This window comes from Fukomys damarensis, unplaced genomic scaffold (assembly GCF_012274545.1).
Source record: "Fukomys damarensis isolate Sample0158 unplaced genomic scaffold, DMR_v1.0_HiC HiC_scaffold_23, whole genome shotgun sequence".
NCBI lineage: Eukaryota > Metazoa > Chordata > Mammalia > Rodentia > Bathyergidae > Fukomys > Fukomys damarensis.
The window spans coordinates 34262356-34290288 of record NW_022900935.1 but is presented as its reverse complement, the minus strand read 5'-3'; the positions used below and the strand labels follow the sequence as shown (position 1 = coordinate 34290288).

The window sequence follows — 27933 nt, the reverse complement described above, 5'->3', positions numbered from 1 at the left end:
CCCCCGGCCTCTGCAGGGGAGGTGGGAGGGGAGCAGGGCCCGGCTCCAGCGAGACAGCCCAGGCGCCCTCCTGGACGGACCCGGCCTCCGGGTGGCTTCGTGGACTTCCCGGTCCCAGACAGACCCGGCCCCGCTCCTGGAAACTGTGGGGCCGGGGCAAGTGTGTCTGTGCCCTGAGTCCTCGGTACCCCAGAAGAAGCACTTCTCGAGAGGCGGGTGCTTGTGCAAACGGAGCTGATGGGGGCGGTCCCCGTGCCAAGGGCGGCCTGCTCTGCCCTCCCCTCCCGGGGGCTGGAGCCCGGAGAGCTGGGGTTGCCCAGCCTAGCCGCGTCTTCCTTTTTCCTCCTCCGTGCTCCTGGATTCCACTCCTAAATCAGTCTCCTTCAAAGGTGCGCCAGTGTGTTTTGCGTCCATATCTCCTTTATTACCCATTTGGAATCCAATCATCTCCTTTTTGAAGTGGGCGGTTTCCCACTCTGACGTTTGCTCTTAAATCAGGGCACGGGACTTCTTGCAGCTGTTGCTGGCCCGGAAACTCCCCTTTGACCCAAGGCAGCGGTCTCTGGGGCTGTCAGTCTGGAGTTCGGTACGCGGAGTTTTGGGAAAGGGCGAGCCAGGGCTCAGGGGTTCAGGCTCTGCCCCTCCGCCTCATGAAGTGATTTCTCTTTTGCCCTCTCTGACCCCACCGGAATCTGCACCGAGGTCGGCTGGCTCTTTGTTTATCTACGCGAGTTCATGCCTTTGCCCATCTCTGCTAGGGGAGGGGAATTGGGTGAGAATGTTGTTACCGCTCACAGGACGTCGCGCAGCTGGGAAGTAAGTTCTGCTGGGTCTGTCAGTAACAAGCCTCGAAGAGTTAGGCAATTTGGGGATAAAAAAATGTAGGAAGGGGAGTATTTGTGAGCTAGTAGCATTTTTATGGATTAAACAAAATATTGCGTAATTTTCACTGCTCAGAGGGGTAAAAACGATCGAAAGAAAAATGTTGGTTTCTCGTTTTAAAAGGAGTTTGTTTTATTTTTTAGAAAATCCTTTTTAAAATTTTTTTGGTACTGAGGTTGAACTCGGGTCTTTGTGCTTGTGAGGCAGGCGGCAGCACCACTGAGCTAAATCCCCAGCCCTAGAAAATATATTTTTTAAAAAAACCTGCTGTGTGAACAGGTCTCCTTCTAGATGCTGGGGGTGTGAGAAGAAACAAAATCTACACTATCTGTTTTTATGAAATAGTGGGAGAAGAGCAATAAATAGCATACATAGGTCAGATGTCAGTAATGTGGTTATGCAAAGCAGGGAAAGATTTAAGGGTGCTGGGACTGCAGGAAGAGAGTGCTATTTAAGTGGGATAGTTTCAAGGAAGGCATCACTGCCAGGCAAAGTTGGAGCAGAAGAAAATTCTGTAGGATTAAAATAGCATGTGCAAAGAAAGGCCTTGAGGCAGAAATTTGTCTGTATGATCAAGAAAGAGCAAAATGCCCAGAATGGCCGGAACAGAGGAAGGGAGGGAGGGAGGAGGCGGGAGGGAGAAAATGGTCAGAGGTAGAGGGGTCCTTTCAGGTAGGCTCTAGCTCTAGAACCTGCTGTGGAAACTGGGTTTTCTGAGTAAGACGGAAGCACCTGAGTATTCTGTGAGGCTCGGTGATACTTGATAAGAATCATCCGGCTCTGGTTCTGAACCTGGATGGTAAGGAAGGTGAGAGCAGAAGTGGGCTGCCCAGGCAAACAAAGCGGGTTACCAGTTCCTACCGGCCTTAGCAGTGACACTGGCTGGGAGTGGTCAGATTCTAGATCACAGTCCCTGACTTAGGATGATTAGCGACGTTTCGACTTTGTGATGGCAGAAAAGCAGGATGCATTAGGTAGACACTGCACTTTGATTTCAGATCTTTTCTGAATAGTGCTATGCGCTGCGGTCCTCACATGGCCTCTGGGAGCATGGTGAGCCACTGGCCCAGGCTGCCATGTGGTCACAGGGGGAGGACCGTTCTCTACAGTGCCTTGCACTGCTGTGTGGTGAGCTTGGCAGGCTGAGTGTATCCAGTGCATTGTTGGCTGATGCTATTTCCAATGTGCCATGGGCTTAGTGGAACATAACGTCATTGTCTGCTGAGGAACATCTGTATATTAAAGGTAGCATCAGGAGGATTTAATGATGGATTGGATTCCTTCTAAAAACAGGAAAGGAACGAGGGGCGGTCAGATGACTATAACACAGAGCAGGTGTGACATGTAGGCAGCTGACCTGCAGACTCAAAGCCACGGGCTCAGGGCTCTCCTGGCTCAGTCTCCCAAGCCCCACAGCGCCACACCAGCCAACCTGTGTCGGCCAAAGCCATCACAATTCTGCACAGATTCCACTTCTTAATGGGGAGAATGTGAAGACTGAGTTGGAGGAGCCAATGAATAGGCTGAGCCCATACTTCTCTAGGGATTTAGCTAGTAGTTTCTATGTGCCAGGCCCATCAGGGAAGCCACCTCGAAGCTCAGCTTCTCCGGGGAGGATTAGGAAAGGGGATTTCTTCAGGAAGCCATGGAAGGTAGTGTGGTATAGGAAGTCACTGTTAAAATGGAAGACTGAGATCGGGGGCCCAGCTCAGAGTGGGGATTCCTTAGGGGCCCCGGTGTCTGGGTGGGAGGCATGAGACTGGGTTGCATTTCTTCAGGGAAGCAGGGAGGAGGGAGGAAAAGACCAGAGACAGTGTGGGCAGAGGAGCAGAGATGAAGAGAGCTGGGTGAGCAAGGGAACCAGATGCTCCTGCAGGTAGGTGGCCCGGAGTATAAAGTTCAAAGAACAGAGGCACCAAAATGGGATCCTAAAAAGTGAGAGGGCCAGAGATTGAGAGGCCCTTGCTGCTGTCTGAGGGACCTTCACCTCTTAAATGAGAGTTGCTGCGAAACTGCATCATCGTCATCATCATCATCATCATCATCATCATCATCATCATCATCGCTGTCTCCCTGTGATATCCTGGGGCTGTAGGACATTCCCATGGCTTCGGGGTCTGAATGTCTGCAGTACCCCATAGCAAGGCTTTCACAGCAATTTTAGAGACTCCTTTTCTTGAGTAATCAGATATTTAAGGAATAATTCACAGGGAGGAGGATAAGCTCTGGAAATGGCCCTGCTGCTGCCTGCAGGAGTGGAGGGCTCTGGGAATTGAGATCCGCCCACCAAGGGTGTGGCTCCTGCGTGTCCAGGAGAGTCCCGGAAAAGGGAAAAGTCGCACACAGGTGGCCGTGCCCTGTCTGTCTTTGCTGAGGGGCTGCTCTGCATCCCTGGACTGGGTTCTCAGCCCTGGACAGCGAGACGTGAAGCAGCCTAGACCTGCCCGGCAGGCTCACGCCAGCCTCTCTCCATGCTGACCCCGGTGCACCCAGCGTCCCACTGAGTCAAGACTGCCCCTCTCCAAACCACCTTGCCGGGAGAAATGGTCCTCACAGGCAGATCTGCAGATCCCCTTCCGCTGTTTGTTCCCAAGCCCTGAGCCTGGCTGTCAGGTTCCCCCACACTCTCCGCCCCAGTCCCCACGTTCCTCCTCCCCACAGCATAGCTTCCGTGAAGCTGGTAGAGGCTTCACATATGACCCAACCAGGGCCCCATCTTCCTTGAAGTCTTCCCCGGCCCCTGGTGAAGATGGTCTTTCCCCACCTTGCCTGGACTCGGGCCCTGTGAACAGACCCAGGTCTGGACATCAGAGCTCACTGCTGGAGAGTCCTGTTCCTGAGGCATCCTGACCAGCTTCCATTTCCGCTTCAACCATACACTAGCAGTTTGGCTTTGGGTAGTTACTGAGTTTCTCTTTGTCTTGTTTGCAAAGGAGAGAAAATAATATCCACTTCGTAGCATTCACCGGAGACTTAAAATACCTTAACACACAGAGAGAGCTCAGAACAGCTCAACACATTCCGAGGGCAGTGATCTCTACCAACTAAAAAGACTGGAAGTTATAGTGATGTAGCGCTGGTGGTTTTGGTTTGAATTGTATCTTCCCCTGTCCTCCAAAATGCACGTGTTGAAGCCCTAAACTGCCCCAGTGTCTGAGAATGTGGCCCTATTTGGAGATACTGCACTGGATTTGGAGAGAATTTACAGAATTAAATCACATTCTAATGACCTCACTTTAATTCAATGCGACTGATTCCCTAATGAAAAGGGCTAACATGGGCCTGGAGCTGGGCACAGCTGGGGCGGTGCGAACATTCAGGGAGAACGCCGGGTGAGCTCAGGGCCTAGGCCTGGAGCAGACCTTTCCCTCCCAGCCACCCTGGAGAGACCACACTGCCCCCACTTCGATCTCAGACTTCCGGCCTCCAGAACTGTAAGACCAGTGTGGATGGCACAGCCTGTGGGGCCCTGGGAAACTGACCCTCAGGCCTTATGAATAAGTAATTAAGAAATTAATGTAAATATTAATTACATGTTGTAAATATTCAGCTTGGTGCCTTCCCCAACCAGCCTGGGAGGTGTTCCGTATCCTGTTGTTGCTGTGACATCTTCAAAAGCTGCAGCTAAGCTTGGCAATTCAGGGACAAAATCAGAAAAGCATGAGCTGCCACTTGGCCTGGGAAAGGGGCAGAGCTGATCGTGGGGTCACGCTCTGTGTTTCTGCCCATCACTGGCTTCTAGGATTTGTTTTTCACATCTGTAAAGCAAACAATAGCATACCCTTTGAGTCTTAAAAATTAATCAAATTAATGCTTTGTGTTATTCAGAGTATTACATACAGGCAAGTTATAAATAATGTGCTTCAGAAATAATAATTAAGCCATATGTAACATAATCCTGGCAAGAGCCAATGTTTTATTTCTTATTCTTCACTCTTATTTTTACTGTTACCATCTTCCGTGCTTTACAAATACAGAATGAGCTATAAACTCAGGCATGTTGAACTTGAGTCTCCATTCTTTTCTATCAGGGGGGTGTGTCACAATTTGGGATTGAACTCAGGGTCTTCACCCCTGGGCTATGTCCTCAGCCCACTAAGAAGAAATTTATTTTCAGACAAGATCTCTCTAAGTTGATGAGTTGCCCAAGGTGAGCTGAAACTGGTGTTCCTTCTGCCTCAGCCTCCCAGAATGCTGGGGTTATAGGCCTGCACCACCAACCCCTCTTCTATTATTATTATTATTATTATTGTTGCCTCTCAATGGGTTTATTGGTACATTTTAGGTATACAGTACAATTACATTCATCATTGGGATCTTGTACCTTTACATGACAGGTCTTGGTTCTCATTTTTTTCCCCTTGTCCCTGCTCTCCCTTTTCCCTTTTCCTACTCTCCCCATTTACAAACACTTTATTTCCATTTTTTCATTTTCTCATATTTTTTTTCTTTTCCTTTATTCCCTTTCCCCTACCCTTCCCATTTTCCCTACACCTTTAGCTCTTTTCTTCCTATTTCACATTGTCAATTATCCCTTTAGGATCTTGAGTACTAGTATAGTATGTTCACACCAGAGAAACTATTCAGTATTTACACATGTGTGGCTTTATTTATTTCACTTAGTATATCCTCAATATGTATCCATTTTCCTATGAATGAATTTAATTTCTTATTCTTTATGGCTGAATAGTATTCCATTTTATAGAAAAACCACATCTTCTTTATCCAGTTTCCAACTGATGGGCAAATGGGCTGTTTCCAAGTTTTAGCTATTACAAACTGTGCCAGTATAAACATAGGTGTTCATATATCACTGTGATATGATTCTTTTAATTCTTTTGGCCAACCCCACTTCTTAAACATTGGTTCAGTCCCTTTTTATCATGATAGTGAGTGGTATATTACCCAGAGGCTTTAAAAAGTTTTCTAAAATTCAGGAGACCATTATTTGAGTTATCTGTCATCCCCTAGCTAAGAGACCTTGAACAAGCCATTTATCCTCTCTTAATTTTTCTTATCTCTATGTGCATCTAATTATACCTATTTGTTGATTTTTGTCTATAAATATTGCATTGGATGGCATTTTTGAATGTGGTATAGAAATAATAAAATCCTACACTAACATTTGTTGACGTGATCCAAATCCCCCAACCTGCAATTTGTAGTCAGCTGACATTAGAATTCAAACAGTTTTTCCAAGCCCTCCAGCCCCACCTTTCCTGAGCCAGCTAGTAGCTTATCTCAAAGGTCAGCAGGTGACCTTAAGAGGAAAAAAAAGGAAAGAAAAGAAAAATTGGGAAAGGTTTTCAAGAGCCTGAAGGCTTATTTACAAAAACACCAGTGTTGAGCTGTTAAGCAGGCAACCACCTTCCACTCCCTTTGAAGGATTTGTCCAAAAGTCAGCTGTGCCTTGGCCTTTCCAGCAGCTGTTTTGAGTATGTATGCAAGAGCTTTTCTCCAGATTGTGGGATGAGGACAGAGCCCTGGGCTGGAGCCTCGGGTCCTCTGCATAACTTGGTCTCTGTCACTCAAGCCCAGCCATCTTCATTCCAGTGTCAGCGCCACAGGCCTCTTTGGCTCCCAGCACCAAGCCGATGTTAATGCCCATGACGATTTTAAGATGTGAATTGCTGTATCCATGTTTTACTCCCTAGGAAATGGGGGAATAGGGACTGGAATTACTTTGTCACAGTGACAGACCCAGAATCTATAGAGGAAGGACCAAGACTTTTCAACCCCCACCGCGGCTTCTGATTCCTGCTCTGTACTTAAGCCACTCAGTCTAGGGAGGAAGGGGAAACTGGAAGACAATAATATTATAGTAAACTCTTCAGTTAAAGGAGTTAAAGGCATCACAGGGACGTCACTACCACTTCTGTCTGCTGATCTCATGGAGGGAAGCCAGCCTCCGAGTTGCCTCCAAGCAGGGTCAAGGTAGACAAATGGGTTCCAGATAATTAACAGGAAGATAACATGCCAGGCAAAGGAGGAGATGGGCGAAGAAGCATAGAGGCATGCACACCCTCAAGAAACACTCACGGGGTGTCTTCTCAGCTCCAGGCACTGGGTTGGGTAACCCAAGAATGAAGAAGAAAACGGAAGTGAATCCGTTGCAGTGGATGGGTTAGAAGAGGTAAGACTGGAAACTTCAAGGAAAATCAATACTCAGTTTGATCGTGTCTCATCTGCAGTCTAAAGCACTCCGAAATCTGAAATGCTCCTCAATCTAAAACTTTTCGAGTGCCAACATGAAAGCGCTTTAGAGTTTGGATTAGGGAGGTTCAACTGGTGAGATCTATGAAATATTTGTAAAATCTGAAAAACTCTGAAATCTGACCCTAAGCATTTGAATGAGGCATGCTCAGCACGAACTCTTGCTATGTTCACGGTTGGTGATTCACTCTTACATGTCTGGAACACTATCTGGCACATAGTAGGCACTCAACTAGTCATGGAATGAAACCCTAGGTGAATGGTCTCTGTTCGCCTTTAAGAACCTACCTACCTAAAAGGTCCAAGAGGAAGAGTACCCTGGGTCACCACTATCGCCATCTCTGCCGCCTGCAGGGGGCCACTGAGTCACACAACTCCAAGGGACACTAACACGGTGGCCTAGTGAGTGGGCACTGTGATCATAGTGTGAGTAGTGTTTCTGGAGATGTACAGCTTGGCCGTGGGTTCCACTGGATATAGTGTGTTGCTGTGTGTTGAAGACAGAAAGGGCTGTTGCATGGAGAATTCTGCCTTTTAGCCTCTTGCTTGTTCAGGGCACAGTAGTAAAATCTCTGCTGTGAACCAGCATACCCTTTTCCAGAAGGCAGGAGATGGGAAGTGGCCACACACAGTCATCTAGTCAGGGAGGGGCCACTGCCTTTCTACACGGTACAGCATCCTCTGGAAGTTGTCCATGCACTATTTCCTCCAAAGGGCCAAGGATGCTCCTTTTCCAGAAAACAGCTGGGCTGCAGAAGGTGCTGTTGGCCCCACACAGCTGGCAGCCTCCCAAGGTGAAGGAAGCTGATGCCCACAGTCATTTTCAGGGATCGGTGTGTGACTAATTGCTACTGTAAACCTGTCTCAAAAGGGGCTCTGGCTTTGCTAGTTCCCTGAATAAAGAGGATCACAAGGTTCAGTGAGTGGATTAGCAGCGTATGTATTTAGAAAACAAAGAATGTCATGAATCAATTCTCAATTGGCTCAAGAAATTTTGTCCCAGATAAAGGACCTTTCTAATACCTTTTGGTTGCATTTCTTGACTGCTACCAGCCAACATCTGAGGCTGTGGTCAGGTGTTAGATGGAATTGAGGAATGAGGTCAGGAGGCTTCAATCTGCCCCTTAATTAATAGCTCTTTAATCTTCAGCAAGTACTTGGCCCCCCACCTTTAGTTTCTTCCTCTGTAAAATGGAATTGATCACACAGTATCAAAGAAAACAAAATAATGTCTTGAAAGAGCCTAGCCCGATAGGGTATAGCAAAAGAATCTTGAGCTCTGGAATCAGACCTTGTCTTAGTTCATTTTCTGTGGCTATAATAAAATACCCAAGAGTGGATAATTTATAAAGAAAGGAAGGCATGTTGTACAGTTCTGGAGGCTGGGAAGTCCAAAAGCGTGACGCAAGCCTCTGCTCAGCATCTGGTGAGAGCCCCCATGGTAACATGGTGGTGGGCACCACAAGGCAAGATGGCAGTGGAGCCAGTGTGCCCGGTGTGCTCCTCACCCAAAGTCACTGATGCCACTGTGAGGCCCCACCCTCATGACTTCGTCTGATCCCAGCTACCTTCCCAACGCCCCATCTCTGAATGCCATTCACCTGTGAACTTGGGGGCTCACTTTCCAACACGTCAATTTTTGAGAGACAACGTGTGAACTCTTCCCTGTTAAATCTAAACTTATCTCTTTATAACAGTACAAATGGTAATAATAGTGAGCTGGCCTTTCTAGAAATGATCCTGTGTCAGGCAGCGCTGTAAGGAACATGTGCTTGGATTATCTAAATTAATTGATGTAAATATTTTTATTTTTTGCCATAATTGAGGCAACAGAAATAAAACTCAGTCCTCCAGTTGTAAGTGAATGGGCCAGGATCTAAACAATTTATCTGACTCCAACCACAGCATAGTTTTTAGCCCCTAAGTTAAACGGCTCTCTCTCCAAACTGCAATTCCTTGTCTGTAAGATAGGCCTAACAGCAGCTACCTCCAGGCCACTGGGGAATCTGAGGCTATGTCAGCAAAGCACCACCTGCAGGGGTCCCGAGGTGGCAAACTGACCGTGGAAGGGAAGGGAGAGATGACCACGGCACAGGATTGGCACTCCAGACTTTGAGAAGAGGGCTTGAGTAGACAGAAAAACCGGACAGCAGCTCTTTTCTCTTTAAAACACGTAAACACCTGACACCTGTCAGATCTGCCCAGCTGAGTTTCGAATGGTGCTTTTCATTTCTTGTTTCTTCCTGCTGCTGGGTCTTTAATATAAAAAACAAACCTAGGAAATTAAAACGGCCACATGGGCCAAGGCGTTTACATCATATGATGTTGGGTGAAAGCAGCACAGTGACTCAAAGAGGCCATTCAGTTCTTTTCTTTTTTTTTTTTCTTTTTGGTGTTCAGTAAATTGCACTTTACGTAAAGCTGTCATCAGCCCAAGGACACTTGAGTGACTATTCCGTTTGGTGCCGGAGAGGGGAGGAAGCCCTCTAAATGAGCACCCTTGGTGGTCAATTCCCCCCCACCCTCCGCTACCGGTGCCACCCTCCCCCCATTCTCGTCCCAGGTTGCAATACCAAGTGAGTGCAGGGGACAACAGTAAAGGGGCAGTGGGAGAAAGTTTGCAGAGATTCTAAATTCTGAGCCCAGGCCCTGATCCCCAGACTGCTAACAGAGTTCAGCCAGAGCCCCTCAGCTGGGAGCTGCACTTTGAAATTGGCATCGAAGACCTTCAGCCCCAGCCAGGTAACATTTCAGTGTCTAGAAGAGTTCTGAACCCATTTCGGGGGCTGGTTTTCTTAAAGCCATCAAAAGCCTCGTGTGTTTGCAATGAGTTGTTGTTTTTCCCTTTGGCTGGTGGTTCCCTGCAGGACTGTATCTTCAACGATTTGGAAGTTCCAAAATATCATTTCCATGGACAGCATCTCCTGTGGTGTTCCGTGAAGGTTAGGGTTAGCCTGTGTCTCGCCCTCCAGTCTGGCTGGGTTAGCCTGCACATGGCCCTCCAGTCCGGCTGCATACCTGGCTTGGGAACTCCCTGCCCACAGGCTCCCAGGCCCTCTGTTTGACATGTAAGATCCATGACCTTTGGCCATGGTGCTGCTCTTTGTTCTTCCCATCTCACTTTCCCTGGCTCTTTCCCTCTTGCTCCTCAAACCTACTGGGTTTTTTTCCTGTCCTGACCCCAGTGCTTCCCTGATACAGAGACCTTGGGTGAGGTCACTGACTGCTTCTGGGATCTTTCCCACAAGACTGAACCCCAAAAGGGAAAGGCCTGTGTCTGTCTTGTTTTCCCCAGGTGGCAGGCCACAAATGAATGTGGCATGGGTGTGGGAAAGGAAGAGAGTGAGCACCTGTGTCCTTATGGAAAAGGTGTGCGGAACATGCAATTCATTTCCAAGCTGGCATTGGCAGTAGTGCTGAGTTCCAATCTGGGCCCCAGGACTCACTCGCTTTGTGACCTAAGCAAACCTCAGAAAACTCAGATCCTTGGTTTTTGTCCTCCTCCTTGGGGCTGAGCTCAGAAGCCCCCTGTGAGGATTATAGCATTTAACAACATACATGCGTCACTGTGCATAGCATCTGGAAATGCAATACGCTAAAAAGGAGTAATACAGTGAGAATTCATCCAATGCACCTTTCGCTTTGTTTGCTGTAGCGTTACTTCCAATTTTTCTGTTCTCACATCCAAAAATATTTAAGTTTAATTCAAAAGGATACATACTGTACAATTAAACTCTGTGTCTAGACACAGCGGCAGAGGCATGAGTAAAAACACAATCTGGTCCACACCCCTGAAGACCTCAGTGGAGGTGTGGATAAAGCAGACATATATATGTATGATCAGTGTAATAAAACCAGATAACTGCCCCATAGAACTACACAGAGGCTGCTACAAAAGCATGGGGCAAAGGCACTTTGCCTAGCCCAAGAGCTGGCAGAAGCACCTAGGAAGGACTGATAACACAGCTAAATGTCTGAAGATGAATAAGTTTAGCCAGCAAATAAATACATCATGGGCATTCCCACGAGGGAGCAGCATGATCAAATGCAGAGGTGAGTTCCATTTACCTGGAGGGCTGAGTCAGAGGCAGGACACTGTGGGAAATAAACCTGGAGGTGTAGGCAGGACAAGCCACCAAGGGCATCTTGTGTCTGAGCAATGTTTACTTTATCATCGGGGTCAAGGGGACCAGTGAGAGATTTTAAAGGCAGAAGCAGCCATGAGTGGAACTGCAATTTAGATATCTTGTTGGCATGAAATTAATTGGTAATTTTTGAAGCCCTTTAAAAGAGTATACCCTCCAGGCCAGAAATCCATTTGTTCACTTTGTTCAGTGTTACTTTAGTAAATGTTTATTGAGCACTTCCTAGGAGTCAATCGCGCTTGAACTTGTGGGCTCTATAGCGATTGTTCCTACCTGCCCTTAGGGCCTTCATGGAATATGGGGAAGATGAGGTATCCAGTTTTATGATTGTAGTTGGAAGTGAAAAGTGATAAGAGGCATAAAACCACAGGAGAGTTGCAGATGAATAGCTGTGAAATGTTTCCAAATCTCTTTGCCAAGCTGGCTGCACAATGAGCATTCAAGGTTATTCGTGAAAAGTGACTGCTGAGATTCTGTGAGCAGGACAAGTTCGGGTGCCCCTCAGATAGTCCAGTACACAGCCACGGCTGAGAACCATTGGTGGAGGGAGTCTGAGGAGGGAAAGAGCACATTTTAAAAAGATCAGTGGTGAAGGTCGTGAGAGCTTTGAGCTGTGCCCAGTAGGATGAGCAGAATCTGGGCTACAGCTGTCTGGCAGGGGCACTGTGACACTTCTGGTGATAGGAGGACAGGCTACAGCGTGAGCAAGGAAAGCATGTTCTTTGTTAGTGCCATGTGGGGGTGAAATGAAGTTGGGTGTGACTCAGTGTAGCTGTGTGGTAGCACTTGCCCGGCATGGGGGAGGCCCCAGGTTCTAACCCTAGCATGGAGGGGGAGAGTGTAAAAGAGAGCAATCGAGCCAGGAGGTGAAGGAGTTAGCATCTGCTAACCATGAAACGATGACCCACTGGGCTAGGCAATATCTGGTTATGGCCACCATTTATTATGCCTAGGCTCTGCTCCATCATTGTTTTGCTTTCTCCCTCTTCTTAAAGCCTTGAGAAAACCCTAGGAAATAGAGGCACAAAAGTTTATGGTCCCTTGCCCACAATTTTGATATCATTTTGGTATCAAACACCTTCCTGAACCCGCATGAGACAATATAGGAGCTTTTTCTGACATCGGGTGAGCATCAGTATGCTTTGCTGCAGAAATAACAGGTTGAAGCCCAGCATGCTGCTTCAGACCACCCCAGGACTTACATACACGGAGTCTGTAACACATTACCTTTCTTCAATTGGAAGACTTCTGAATTCCAAAGTGTATCTTGTCCAGAGTTTGTATAAAGACTGTAGACCTGAATTAGAGTTGCTGTGTTGGCAGTGGTGGGGATGATGGTTTGTGTCAGCACCAAGGGGATATTGGGACCCTTGGATGAAAGTTCTGAGGGCTCTAGGAGTGCTGATGGATGGCCAGGACGGCGGGGGGCAGGGGAGTGTGTAGGTGAATACGGACCAGAGAATAGCAAAGTGGTAAAGGGCTAAATGCACCAAGAGCTTCCCTGCACCAAAGCATCTTCTCTCATTACTCCACAAAGGCAACTGCAATTCCACATTGCTTCCTGAGGGAAAGGCCATGAAGGCTCTAAATGAGAGAGGCTTCCGAGAAGGGCACTGGCTTCCTCCCTCCTGTCCCACTTGTGCTACTCCCAGGGACAGGGTTTGGAGCCACCGGCCTCAGTCCTGCCCCTGTGCTGCCCCTCAGCCCAGAAGGCCACACTTGCTTTGGGAAAGAGTTCCCAGAAGGGCCTTGCCAGACTTAGCTCTTTCACTTCACTGAATCTTTACTGGTGCCATCCACAGTGCTGTGGTGAGGTAATTGTTTGCATCTCTGCCTTCACTACCTGGGAGGCGAATGTTGTGCATTTCTCTGTTCAGCTACTGGCTGAAGAGACAGACATGGAAAGACATAAGCTCTACATGGAAAAGGATAGAGAGGGGGCAGCGCGGTGAAGAGTTATAACAAGGTAGCATGTGAAGAGCACCAGCACAGACACAGTCAGACTAGGTCTGGGCCTTGGTCCAGGCACACACCCATGGGAGAAGGCCAGGAGGCCGGGGAAGCAAAGCCTTGAATGAGCCCTGAATGGGCAGGGGGCTCCCCACGCCTGTTGAATAAAACCCTGATTCCTTAGGTTGGACTCCCAATTTCCACACACTCCCCCTCCAGTTGATCATCACCGCTCTAACCTGGGTTAAGTCTTGCCTGGGGTACAAATAAAGAGTTGAAAGACAGGGCTAGAGTTCAAGGTCCATCTGCCTTTTATCTGGGCACAAGTAAACAGGAAGTGGAAGGGAGGCAAAGGGGTTGATACACATCTTAGAAAGTGATTTGAGTGGTGTTCCGTGGAATCTCCTCTGAGTACTCAAGGGAATGAGCACAGGAAGAGATAGTAGACAGAGTCTTGGAGTACCAGAAGACGCAAGTGGGTAGGTAGGTAGCAGTGCCCAGAAGCAAGATACTTGTCATTTGTGATTGAGACGGTCCCTTTACTAGTCATAGCAAAGGCTTAGATGTACCTCTGTAAATTAGTGACGGGAGAAGAGTGGCAGGCAAGATCACAGGGAATGAGGCCAGGGTGTTGGATGGCCATCCACACCAATCTGGAATTTGCTTATTGTCATGGCGGGAGCGGAATGACCCACGTACAGAAAGTCTTCGGTAAACGAAGGGAATGATGAAGGATAATGTAGGAGATCTCAACAGGGAACAGGGTGTGGCATGCTCTTCATGGGAGATGATCTCTCTGAGGAGGAAGAAGTGATTAGGAAGCAGCAGATCTAGCCCAGGAGTGAACAAGTATTGAAAAAAAAAATGCCACAGTTGTGAAAGCCTCAGGGGAGTGTGTTCTTGGGAGAGATACCAGTGTGAGTTAGAACAAAAGAGTCAAAGACACGTTCAAAGTGGAGGTGAGGACTCAAGGGATTCTGCTGACCACTGACCAAGCTCCACGGAGCTCAGAGGAAGGAAGGGAAGAATGAGAAGTGGGATTTGGTCAGGGATGTTGTGGTCTTGGGTACAAAGGCCGTGGTGGAAGGCTAACCTGGTTTTCTGATGGTGGCCTTGGGGAAAAGAGAGTCACTGTTGCCTCCGCTTGGGGACTGGAGCTCAGTGATGGTGCCTGGAGCGCTGAGGTCAGGGAAGACCAGTGAACAATCCCCTGGTTGAGTGGTGATAGGCACCAAATAAGCAGACCCAGACCTGCTTTTTGTTTCAGACAGGTGCCTCCTTGGTAGCATGTGACTCCTGAGAAGGGATGGGACAGTCTTGCCTAGAGTACTGGCCAGTGGTTTATGCTCACCAGAGTGGAGGAGAGCAAGAATCGGTCCTTCTACCTGTGTACAAGACAGTGGCTTCTGACCTTTCTGCTCCTGTTCTGAAGGCAGCGAAAGGGCTACAGATCGTGCCCTGTGCTGCCTTGTTCCTACCCCAATTAATCACTGGTACAAGGAACACAGGCAGTTTCACCGTTATTATAGCTCTTGAAATGGTGAAGTTTGAATTGAAGCCTCTTTTATTCATGAAGGTTGACTTAGATGCTATTTTTAAGGCTTTTCTTTCTTTCCATCTTAGGTAGGCTTTGACAACTATTGCTTCCTTCTCTTCCTGGGTAATCTTTTGGTTTCTGCTGCTTTTGCGTGCCTGTGATCTTGAGTTTGCAAATCCCTTAAGACTCTTGCACTCATTTACCTGGAGAATGATGTCTACCACTTCCATTGGTGCTGCCTTTGCTTTCTGCTCTGGAAGATAATAGCCAATGATGTGCAGAAATTCAGAAATTAGTTAACTTTTCTTTATAAATCAAGAAATATGCATCAAAACAATATCTTCTCCTGGAAGTTAATTTACATATGCTTTTCCTACAGCTTTCACAGACCCAGTCTGATTTTTTTTTTTTTTTTGGTACTGGGGATCGAACTCATGACCTTGCGCTTAGCAGAACCATTGAGCTAAATCCCCGGTCCATTTCTGATTTATTGAGTACCTGTAATTCTTTTCCTTGTCAGCTAATAAGGTCACATGACATATGCCACCATGTTGGAGTCATGTGACATATGCCGCTGTAGTTAGTTGTATAATCCCAGAGAGCCATGTTGTAAAAGGTGGCCACCATGCAGTGTGCCTCAGCAGGACAAACTTGGGAGAGCAGATAACAGATGTCTGTACCAGACTTTGTAAGCCACAGGCAGGGGCGTGAGATTTGGTACGCAATATTTCTCATTTGAAGATTTATTTTGAAAGAACACTGAATTTTATTGTAGTTCAGTTTTGCATTCTCATATCTTTTAAATTACATTAAATCATAGCTACCTCAGGCCAGGGATGTAGCTCAGTGGCACCGTGCCTGCCTGGTAAGCACAAGGTCCTGAGTTCAATCCCCGTTACCACCAAAAAAAATTCCTTGAAATATCCAAGAATATATGGTCACAATATCCATTTAATTTATTATACACTTTTAAAAATATGCCAATTAGATTAAGTATAATGCTTTGCTCATCTTAGTATAAGTAACAAACAATCTGAGAGAATGTTTTAAAAACAAATGCAGCCAGGGATTTAGCTCAGTTGTGCCGCTGCCTGTGGCACAAGGTCCCGAGTTCGATCCCTGGTACCAAAACAAATTTAAAAAATTTTGAAAGCAAATGCAGATTGGTTTCTTGGGCTTTTAATTTATTTGAATAAAGTGATCATTATTGAAAAATAACGTTATTATTAAAAGTATTATCATTTGGCATGACATAGGCAAGATCAGTATTTGTGACATTAGCAAAAGAATTATACATTGGAGCTAAATTTACAAATGCTATCATAGAAGAAGAGTTATCCTGGAATTATGCACACTTGAATTCAAATTTCTGTGTCATTTTCTATATAAAATGGGGAAGTTATTTAACCTCTCTTTACTGTATGCTTGTCTGCAACATGGGGCAGAATGGGGCCTCTTTTGTAGGGTTACTGTGGAGAATAAGATGGCTTATATGTGAATTTATCATAAGGACTACAAGGGCAGGAGAAAGATATCAAGTGTCTGAAACTAGCAAAGGAGGAAATTTCATCTCAAGAATCTCATATAGCATTCATGCTCATATGATCAGGTATTAGCTTGTTTCTAAAAAAAAAAAAGAAAGAAAGAAAAGAAAAATGAACCAAAAGAACATTCTAGACATGACAAGTGGAATTCTTGGGTTTAAGGAGACCAGGATATACCATGAAGTCTGAAACTAGATTGCATGAGCTGATTCCTAGTTCCGACCCTTCCTTGTTGCCACCTTGGAGAAGTCTCCTGAGCCCGCCTAGCCTTGATGTCCTTGTAGGTACTCTGGGAACATGTAGGGTATAAACAAGGGAATGTATTCAAAGTGCTTAGAACAGTATCTGGCATCTGGTGATCACTGTTTGCCTCTATTGTTGTTACTGTTATGATTATTCTTTACACTCCATCAAAGTAGAAATCGAGTGAGAGACATCTGTTTGATGGAGTTTTATTTCCCTGGTTTGACTACATATATTAAGCTAAATATAATAACCACACCTAGCGCCCTGGGATTTGGTCTATTCACACTGGTCTGCTCATTCTTCTGAAATGTTGTAGTGATTTCTTTGTGCTCATTGGCTGCTTTTCACTGCCTTTCTGTATCAAAGAGACAAATCCCTTCTGTTTAGCGGACGCGCTGTCTTTTATCTTGGGCTGTTTCCACAATATATCTGGGTTTGTTTTGTCCCATTCTTCCAGATGAGCTATTCAAGGCTCACCCATCCAGGGCAGCAGAGAAGCACCCAGCCTCTTTTCTAGGACGAATTTTCATGATGTCTTCTGATATTATGGAGGTTAGATAATCTATTTCTGTGGGCATCATTCTAAACTATTCTTACAGAAATGACTCAAGAAAGCATTTTTAAATTCTGCACAGTTATAGTTCATGTATTATATGAGCCTGCCCACTCATCTAAGCATTCATTCACCAATTCATTTACTGAGCAGAGATTTTGTGAACCACAGGGCTAGTGTTGGGTTACCAACAGGAAGAAGATGTGGTTTCTGTCTCAGATGGATTCTGGAAACTTGTAAATCTTCACTGAGTCACCACATTTTTATCTCTTTGATAAAAAGCAGCTAAGGAACACATAAAAGACTGTGGGCAAGTGTGTTTGTAGGGGCTGGTGTTGCAGCAGTGGCCAACTGCCTGTCCTCAGGAGGTTTGCATTCTGACCCAGGGAAGTGGACAGCATGCTGGGTGCTCATTGCTGCTATCAAGACAGTGCTTTTCATGTGTTGCAGATGACTGAATCCGTTGTTGTCAGGAAGGGATTTATTAGATTATTTTGAGATTGATTGGGAAGATAAGGGAGGAGCTTGTATGCTACAGCTAAGGGAAAAGTCCAGCATCCACACAGGATTATGCCGTTGGGAACTCAGTGCTGCTGCTGCCCGAGGCATAGCCTGGCACCCTCTGCCAGAGCTGCTCCCCGAGGGACATGCTGCCCTGTGCTCATTTCCTTTGCTTCCCATGGAAGAACTCCTGCCTAGAGAGAGAGAGCACCAGCCCCGGGAGATGTGGCTGCAGGCCTCCCAGGCGCTGCATTGGGGAAGGCTAGCTGCACCGGCTGGACGAGCCTGGCCGCACACAGGCTAAGGCAGGCAGTGAAAGGGAGCTGCTGCTTTGCAGAGTGTCCTCGGAAGATGCATCTGTTAGAAGTTGCATTCACTGCTCAAAGATAAACTCATCCGCAGTCATGCCCACCTGAAGATGGAGCCCAAGCACTCCCAGAAGAGTTGGCCTCTACCTTCTCCAACTCCAGTCTCTGAATAATGGGGCCTCAGTGATGTGGACTTGCCGGTTTTTCCTATATACACCATGCTGTTTACCCTCACTGTGCTTGCAGTTCATGCTGTTCTCTCTGGACATCTTTTTCACCCTTCTTTGGCTGGCTTTTAGCTGAGAAGCTACCTCTATGGAGCTTTCTCTGTGCCCCAATTGCATCGTGAACCCCTTTTCTATGTCCCTGCAGCAGACATGTTTTATGTACCTAATTATTTCCGGCGTTACATTGGGATGATCCATTTCCATCCGTCTCCATCACCCGGGAGCTCTGGACGATCAGGGAGTACTTATTCCTCTTTGTAACCTTTGTGGTTAGCACCTAGCAGGCTAGCAATATGGACTCCAAGGTGCCACAAGTTAAATTGTGAATAAGCAGGAATTTACCAGTTCCCAAAGTTGGAAGAAAGATAGGTATTCCTTGCCAGGGGAACAGCACCTTCAGAGGTACAGGGACACCAAAGGGGCAGCCCAGATTTGGAGAAATGGAAACACTTCAATGAGCCTAGGAGGAAGGAAGTCAGCTGGGGGCTCCAAAAATCCATGGGGATGAGAATAGGATGGGTCTGAGGTGCTAAGCCAAAGAGTTTGAGCCTATTTGAAAGCTTTAAGGGAGCCAAATTGAAGGATTTTGAACATATAAGGGACTTACATGATCAGATTTGTGTTTCTAAACAGATTTGTCTAACAGCTGAGTAAATGGAGGATTAGAGAGGCTCAGAGCAGAAGGAGAGAGACCATAACGAAGTCATTCCAAGCTGAGTGGGGGCAACTGGAGGGCAGTGGCAAAGCGTGAAGAAGACGGTGAGGCCTTGAGACTCCTGATCCCACTGGGGGGTTAACTGACAGTGGGGCCGGAAGAATGAAATGTGGTTTTAACTGGGAGGCCCCCTGGCCACATCTCAGCCCCTCTGCCCACGACTTGCCTTGTGTTCTCCACCCTGAACTCCCACCCATGGGTGATGAAGGAAAGACCCAAATGCATCACACCTACTCCCCAGCTGTGTAGCAAGCAGAGTAAATTCTAAATGTTAGTGCTGGAAGAGGCTTTAGAGATTGCCCAGTCCAACTCCAAATTTGGTTCATGCCCCTGCAAATCGGGAGTAGGCACTCGTCACTCTTGCACCATCTGTTTAATTTATCCGTTGCATTTATCTCAAACGTTTTCCTGTATGTTTTTTCCTTCCTAGCTCTCCCCTCCTCCTCCGTCTCCTTCTCCTTCCCTCTCTTCTCCCCTTCTACCTCTCCCCGCCCCGACATTGGAATGCAATATGTAAGCTAGATACAGTGTCGCACACCTGCAGTCTCAGTTATTCTGGAGGCTGAGGCAGGAGCATGAGCTTGAACCGGTCTAGGAAATTTAGGAAGAACCTATCTCAAAAATAGAATTAAAAGGGTCGGGGTGTAGCTCAGTCGTAGTACATTTGTGTGACCTGCATGAGCTCTGGTTGAATCCCCAGTACCACACGCGCGCACACACACACACAACCTTTGAGGGCGCTTGGCTGTCTAAAGTAGCGTTTGGCCTGGAGAGTAGACACCTGGTGAACATTTGTTGAAAGAGGATGAGCCAGGCCAATCAGGTTTCCTTTCCCTGAACCAGTAATCTTTGCATGGGATATTGGGGTTGGAGGCTGTACTTGATCTTAGCCAAAAGAACGAGAAGCGATGGTTTGGAGGTTATTACATCCACGATTCTATTTCCTATGGGGGCCTAGCCTAATAAGTCCTACAGAGATTCAACTCTCCCAAGCAATAACACTGGTTCACAAAGCTTCAAACAGTGAGCTAAAAATAACTGTTAGGTTTCTTTGAAAATGTTATCCACTGACTGACTCATACCCCCTGGCATGTATTATTAAAAAAGTGGTGGTGTGGATGTGGGTAAACTGAAACCCTGGTACACTGTTGGTGTAAATGTAACACGGTGCGGTTGCTATGGGAAATGGTGTGGGGTGTTCTCAAAAGTGTAAAAATAGAACTACCATATGATCTAACAACGCAACTTCTGGGAACGTACCCAAAATGATTCAAAGCAGGGTCTCAAAGAGCTTTGTACAACCAGGCTGATAACAACCTCATTTGCAGTAGCTGAAATGTAAAAGCAACCACAGTGTCCATTGACGGATGAATAGATGAAAGACAGAATGTGTTGTGTATACAATGAGGATTAATCCCCCTTGGAAGGGTGGAAATTCTAACACATGCTACAACATGGCCAACCTTTGAGGCTCTTGTGCTAAACAAAATGAGTCCCCAAAAGACAAATATTGTGTGATTGTACTTATGTGAGGTGCCTAAAATAGTCAAATGCAGAGAGCCAAGAGGAGAGCGGGAGGGTAGAAAGTAGGGGTGTTGCTGAGTTTTAGCATTGCAGCACGGAAGGAGTTCCGCAGACACCAATGTGAATCTACTACTAAACTGTACAGTTAAGAGTAGCTAAGGCTGGGGATTTAGCTCATTGGCACCACGCCTGCTTTGCAAGTGCAAGATCCTGAGTCTGAACCCCAGTACCAAAAAAAAATAGAAAAGAATGGTTAAGATAGTATATGGTACATGTATTTTGCCACAACTTAAGAAATATGTACCTCTTGAGGTGGCACATCTGGTATCTTATTTGACCCTTATACCCTGAGTTTTTATTAGAAATGGAAATCCTGTTTGGTAGTACAGACGGTAAGACTGAGATATGAGGTGTACTGCCACACCACATAACTAGACAAAAGCAGTTGAGCTTTATACTTGGACATCCTGGCTCCAGCCTAATGTAGGCTTCTGCCCAGTCCAGGAGAGGTGGGGTAGCTGAACTAACTTGTCTGCTGGCCAAAGTGTAAGGAACCTGCTTTTGGCAATTGGTGGCGAGAGCTATCAATGTGTGGATGGGGTGAGTGTGTGGGTAAGAGAGGGAAAGAGACAAAGGACGAAAAGTAGAGCTGGAGCTTGCAAGCTCATTCCCAGACACCTGCTTTATGCTTCGTGTTTAGCACCCGCCCCTTTCCTAAATCCTCCCAGGGCAGGTGTGAGTCAACTATAAACACAGCGGGGAAAGGTCACCCCGACATGCCCTCAGCTGGTGAATTAGAAGTCACTGCCACAGAGACAGGCTGTGTGCGTGAAATTTAAAACCTGCCACGTGATCAGGAGAGGATGGTGGCTCTTGCTTTTTGAAAACGCTCCATTAGATGTTGTCTGACATCCTCCTCCTCTGAAGGCAAAAGATGACCAGAGGCACTTACAACAATAAAGGGGACCTAGCAGGAGAAAGGGGGGCAGTAAGAAGAGCACCGAGAAGGAGTTCTCTTAGTTCCACCTGGCTGGATCATCCACCACTTCCCATATGGCCTGGGTGTTCCTCTTTTTCTGCCAGAGGCCTGAGCTGTGGTACTTGCCACCATTTCCGTAACCTGATCTTGAGCTGAATTTAGAAGATCGGGCGTCCCGTGGGCAGCTGGAAAAAAAAAAGTGAGATCAAGTAGCTATTCATCATTACATATTTTTCAAAGCTTTATTTAGGCTTACTATGTATCAGGTATTGTGCTGGCCCTTGACAGTTTAAGCCTAATCTTTCTATCACTTGGGATGCAACTGCACCTCCAGGGTGTACCGTGTTTCCCGGATAATTTGTCTAGATGGTCCAGGGCAGGTTCAAAATTTGAACCCAGACCTCTTTAGCTCCTATGTTTGCTATTTTCTCTACTTCAACAGCCAAGACAAGAAAAGCTGTGGAAGCCCTGAAGAGGCAGGAAGCTGCTGGCTCTTCTATGTCTTCCCTGGAGAATTGCTGGATGGGGAGGGACATGGGAACTCAAGAAAGCAGGTGCCGAGTACACGGGCTGTGACTTGTGATGCAAGGAAATGTGAGCAAAGCTAGGGTAGGAGCAGAGCGAGGTTGCTTGAGAAATTAGAAACAGTCTGACTGATACAAGGGCAGTTGTGTTTTGCTGTGAGCAGAGATCACACTTCCACTGCTTCTGAGTTCACTGGGACCACGTTATGAAGAACCTTGCTGTACCCAGCAGTTTGTAATTGATTTTCGTAGGCAATGAGAAGCCATCCACAGTTTGTATGAAGGGGTTTGCCGACACTATTTAGAATTGTCTGTCAGTATTCTTCATTCTAGAAATTGTGAAAAGCTTAAATACACCTGAAACATTTCCGAGAGGAGAACATTGCTTTGCTCTCACACAGACAGGGGGCTTGGCTGGCTGGCATTGCCCTCCAGGTCAGCGACTGCAGTGCTGTCAGCCAGCCAAGCCTGTCTCTGTGTCCTGTGATGTCGGCTGATCAGGCTGGCACTTTTCCTAGAACAATGACTCTCTTTTATTTTTCTCTTATGCTTTAGGAAGGGGTGAGAAACTTCAAGGAACTTCGAGCCAGATTTCAAAGATGTGATGCCCCACCTCTTCTAGGACCTATTCAATTCACAGTGAGTGGTTCTCAAAAGAGTGACATCGCCTGCACAAGGCCCCCCCAGATTTGGGCCCATAGGAAACCCCTCGCATCCAGCCACAATTGGTCACCATCACATGGCTCCAGTGGTGAGTCCCAGACTCCTAAAGCCCAGCGAATGAAGTTGACCCAGAGGAGTAAAATTCAGAAGAGCCCAAGTTCCCTAGGACCTTTGGAAAACCCTACTGTGTGTTCTCCAAGAAATTCCCAGGAAGCTTCTCTGCTCTTAGATGTGAATCAATCAAATACTGAGAAGACCACTGAGGAGAAAGGAGTGGTGGCCAACAGCTTCCAAGACAAGCTCAGGAAGTGGGAGAAAGTTTCGTCTCAGAAGAGTGTGATGTTCTCGGCTCTTCTCCTTACCAATGGTGGGGATAAAGCCTTCCATCCAGAAGGGCAGAAAAGCATGAGCCCTCTTCCACAGAGACCAAGGGAAAAGATTCAAACAAAATGGGCCCTGACACTCCCTTCCAAGAAGGAGTTGACCCAAAGAAAAGCCTCTGAGCAACCCCCTTCTTTGCGTTCTCCAGCTGGCCAGAAGAACCAAGAGAAAGTCAGTATTGATAGGAGCTCAGCGGGTGGTCCCTGCCAGTCTGTTTATGAGTGTGAGCTGGCCATCCCAGCCCCAGGTAAGAGAAGGGATCCCTGTGGGCTGGGCAGAGGGCTCGTTGGGTCCAAGTGGAGTGGTCTTGTGTGTGACCTGGGGAATGCAGCAGGGGAATTGAGGGTCCACCTGCTAAATCGCAGACTTAAGTCTGTATAAAGTGCTTCATCTCCGGGAATTACATTGCAAAACTGCCTACACATCAGACATGTCACAGAATTCTCTGTCTGCAGCACGGTCCCCTCTGATGCTGCATTCCTCCCTGCCCTCCTTCTTTGCACTAAATCTACTAGCAAGCTCTGAGTTCTACCACGAAAGTCCCATACGTTTGGAGCTCCCTGGCTTCTCTCTACCTCTGCTCCTGCTCCTGTCCACACCACCTTCGTCTTTCATCTGGTCTATTGCAATCACCCTTGGGTCTCCCACCTGCCCACCCTCTTGCTCAGGTGTGTTCTGTCCTCCATCTCCAGGCACAGGGGCCTCTGAGGTACAGGTGTCAACCTTTCAGCTTGCCTGGGCTGCACTGAATAAAGGGGAATTGTATTAGGCCATGTATAAAATATATAATGTAGTTAATGTACATAAATAAGGCAGCCTTTAAAAATTATTTTTACTAATAGAAGTGTGTCTAGCCCATAGCCTGGACACACTTGAATAGCTAGTACATATAAATAATAAAACTTCTTTTATTTTCTTTATTTTTATTATAACATTTCTAGTATTAGAGATTAACATTTCTATTGTTATTGCTAGTATTGACATTTCTGGTATTAGTATTATAGATGTAATTATAGCAATTTGTGATGACAAAAATCTATTTGATACCTTCTTGTACTTCTGTCCCACTGCTGTTTTTTAAAAAAAAAAACTATTTTAAATTACTGAGTTATTTTACAAAATAACTCAGCCAGCCTGAGTTCTTTGAAATAAGAAAACTTACATGTTTACTTAATAACAATAAATGCCTATCTTCACCAGGCACACATGTAAAGGTAAGGTTGAAATCACTATTTTGCTGGGTCTGCTGGCTCACACCTGTAATCCCAGTACTTGGGAGGCTGAGGCAGGATGATTTCCATGAGCTCAAGGCCACCCTGTACTACAAAGCGAGACTCTGTCTTAAAAACCAGCAACAACAAAGATATCACCATTTCACTTGAATGTGATGTCTGATACACCTGTGTTTCCGGTTTCTATTGGGCTGATTTTGTGTGGCAGGCACAGGAGGCAGATCTGGCACTGCACTGTTCCCTCCCCTGTCTGCCATTCTATTCCTATGCAGTCCACGCTGTAAAAAAAAAAAAAATCAACATCATAGTGTTAAAAACTGATGTCTGCCATCTTGTAGGGCTGCATTCCTAGCAGGTGTATTGGTTGGACATGACTGCTCTAAAGCATGAAACAGAGCACATCCCTCTCCTGTTTAAGGAGCCATCTAAGAATGAGATGTGATCTGTGCTCTTCTCCCTCCACTCTCCTGCCAACTTCTGCCCTAGTCCTTGTGTACACCAAGCAGGTCCCACCCAGGTCTTTGCACCCATCAGTCCCTCTGCCTTGGAGACTCTTCTGCCAGGTCTTTTACTTTTCTGCTCTCTCCTTCCCTTCACCAATGCCTTGGCTCAAGTGTCACTTGTTGAGTGGACCTTGTCAGTTATTCTATTTGAAATACCTACCAAATTGTTTTGGTTTTCTTCATATTGCTCATCCCTATACCTGGTATATGCTTATGCATTTTATGGTTATGCATGAACAAGGTACAAGCCCGGGTTGAGCATTTCCTCACAAAAGGATCTATTGAATGATGGATGGATGGATGGTTGGATGGATGGATGGATGGACAGACAGATGGACAGCTGGATGGATCAATGCATGGATTCACAGTTGGGTAGATGAATGGATTTCCTGCTTAAAATCCTCCTTTATTTCTCTATGTACTTACATTAGAGGCTAAACTACTTAACTACAGTTTTCATGGCCATGCTTTCTGGGGTTTGCTAAATCTCAGGTCTTCCTCCTACTTCTCCTTCCCAAGCCCACTAGCTATAGTCAACTGAGGCAAGAGAACCAAACATCTCTCTCTCTAGCTGTCTTGCTTGTTAGTTACTTGTTGAGCATCAGGTCTCCTCTCATTAGAATAGAAATTTCTGAAGGTAGGACTGCATTTATTCCATCCCCAGCTCCTAGAACGATACCAAGAATATAATAAATAAACAGTTACCGAGGAAGGGATGAAAGATGGACGGAAACAGTAAGGAATTATTGAGAGAGTTAAGTGAAATAACTGTAAATTGCTTAGCATAATGCCTGGTAAAAGTTAAAAGGCCAGTTAGTAAGTGATAGGTCGTTTTCATTGTCTTCTCGTAATTTGATAAAAACTGATATTGGACTTATAAGAGTTAAAGCCTGGAAAGGGAAGAATTTTACCCTGAGAAGCTAGAGCTGTGTCCCCTGCTGATAGGATGAGAAAGAAGCTTTCCCTCTACTCCCAGATTGAAAAGGACAGGGCGAGAGTCACAACTGTTCCTCAGAGACCTGCTGAGTCCTTGCCTCAGACAGCTTGCTGAGTTTTAGCATGGATGGTCCATAGGGTCAATTGTGATATTCTGCAAACCTAATTATCAAGGCCCTTGGATTATATGAGAACTTTTTGTATTATTTTCAGTGCAAGGAGCAGCTAGGGTTTTCATGTGTAATCTGGGAATTTCTGTTGAAATTGGATTTTTGAGTGCAGAAGGCCAAAATATGAAATTTTAACGTGAAAAGGAAATTCTAGGACATAAACTTCACCAATGCCAAGACTCACAAAGCCAGCTTTGAAGCTGGTTCTGGGCTATGAGCCCTGGATATCAGATCAGATTTTCCCCCTTGTTGTAGCTCCTGTGTTACGGGCACATCCTAAGTGCTTGAAGAACTGTCCCAGGGGAGAGTCATCCTGTCCCCTCTGAGCAGACCCTGGGAGATTAAACAGAACACACTCCCTGCCCCTGGGATCCCGTGGTCACAGGGAAGATAGTCCAGTCTCTGCGCTAGTGCCAGAGTACTGATACAGGGTTATTGGCAACGGTTATGGGTACAAATCAGACAGTGGCTAATTCTGGCCTTGATTTTTGGAGAAATCAAGAAAAGCTATCCAGAGCAAATGTCACTGAAGCAGAGCTTTAATAGATTGAGTTGAAGGCAGGCCAAGATGGCACAAGGCTATAACCACAACACTCTGGGAGGCTGAGGCAAGAGGATCTCAAGTTTGAGCCCAAGTTGAGCAACTAAGAACTTAGTGGAACACTGTCTCAATATTAAAAAGGACATGGCTGGGGATTCAGCTCAGTTGTGCCACCATCTGCCTCCCAAGCACAAGGCCCTGAGTTCAATCCCAGGTTCAAAAAAAAAAAAAATTAAAAACAACGAAATGGGGGGAATGAGATTTAGCTCAGTGCACAGACCCTGGCTTCAATCCCTGGTACAGGGGTGGGTGAAAAAAAAGAGTTGAAGCTTGCAAGAGAGACCATTGTATCCCAGCATCAGGAATGGCATGAGTGGTCTCAGAGATAAGAGGAGCTCAGGCATGAAGTGGTGACGTCTGGGCTGAGTTCAGTCTGGGGAGAGTTGATGCTGTGTGTCAGGGGAGTCTGAGTGCTGGAGCAGAGGGTCCTGCTGAGGAGGAAAGGGCAGATGGCAGCAGGGCGGGTGAGGCGAGGCGGTTGCAGGGCCCTGGGTACCCTGGCTGCTGACTGGAGCACGCAGATGGGCCGCAAGCGAGACCAGAGCAGTCATGCAACCAAAACCATAACCTGCGTTTTCCTTCCTGTGCTCAGCAAGCCCGCCAGACACCCAGCTTCGCCAGCTCCCCAAAATCAAGCCACTGCCCCCTGTGGGCTCTCTGGGTCCGGCGCCCCCGAAGCCTCCGAAGCCGCCAGCCGTTGACCTCCAGGCCTTCCAGAGACCACTGGCCACTCTCTTCAAGACCCAAGACAAAGGTAAGGAAATGCACTGGGCCGCACATGTCCTGGGCTCTGCAGGCCGCGGCCCCGGAGTCCCTCCCTCGGCATGGACTCCCAGGTGACGTGGCGCTGCCACTCTCCTCCTTCCCGGGCTAGAAGTCCGTCCCCTTTGTGCTGTCACACAGGCCCAGCAGCTTGCTGCTGACTAACAAAGCTGCAGGACCTGGCCCGTCACTCCCTGGCCGCCTGTTTTCCTCTAGAGCACTGCACTCCATGGGCTGGGAATCCATCCAAGAGGAAGAGAACGAAAAGTCACTGAGCAGGGAGCCAGTGGACCTCAGTGTTCCCCGCAAAGCCTGTGTTGCCAACACAGTCATGCAGGACAAGGGAGGTGGAGCTAAAGGGAGCCAGCCAGTGTGGACTTGACCTGAAGTCCTTCCCGAGGCCCTGTGGGGCCTTCGGTGATGGCTCCTGCCCTCCTTGGTCCCTTGGAGGTAGTGATGCATCTCTGGAACCAATTATTCTGTGCTACTTTGTTTCTTGCTCTGCTACTGAAAGGAACAGTTTGCATCAACACCTCCCTCCACTGTCTGGCCTTGTTGACACTTTGAACACCTAGCTTGGATTCAGCGATAGGGGAGCACTCTTTGGGGGGCCATGCGTGGTGATGCTAACACATGTTTTACTGTGGCCATGGGCGCCACAGATGGCGTATGGAGAGAGCTAACGCGGCCTTTGACTGCTTGCTTGACTGTTTTGGGCAACTTCCTGTTGAGTTTCTTGAACTCGGTGGTCCTCAAACTTAAGCATCAGAATCACCAAGAAGCCTTGTTCAGTCTTAGATTAACGGGCTCTATTTCCAGCATTTCAGACTCAGGTGG

The 27933-nt window shown here is 46.9% G+C and overlaps 1 protein-coding gene across 3 annotated transcripts in view; it reads left to right on the top strand.

Moving 5' to 3' along the window:
• The first annotated feature begins 667 nt into the window (after window positions 1-667).
• The window catches only part of Fyb2 (FYN binding protein 2), a 96836-nt gene continuing 69570 nt past the window's right edge, over window positions 668-27933 (top strand). For 2 of the 3 annotated variants that reach the window (XM_010603636.3, XM_010603635.3), the window contains exons 1-3: window positions 668-816; window positions 22404-23139; window positions 26927-27088. In XM_010603636.3, coding sequence (XP_010601938.1) covers window positions 736-816; window positions 22404-23139; window positions 26927-27088 — 979 coding nt within the window. In that variant the 5' untranslated portion in view covers window positions 668-735. The remainder of the gene's footprint in view (window positions 817-22403; window positions 23140-26926; window positions 27089-27933) is intronic. The other variant, XM_010603637.3, reaches the window with a different exon arrangement.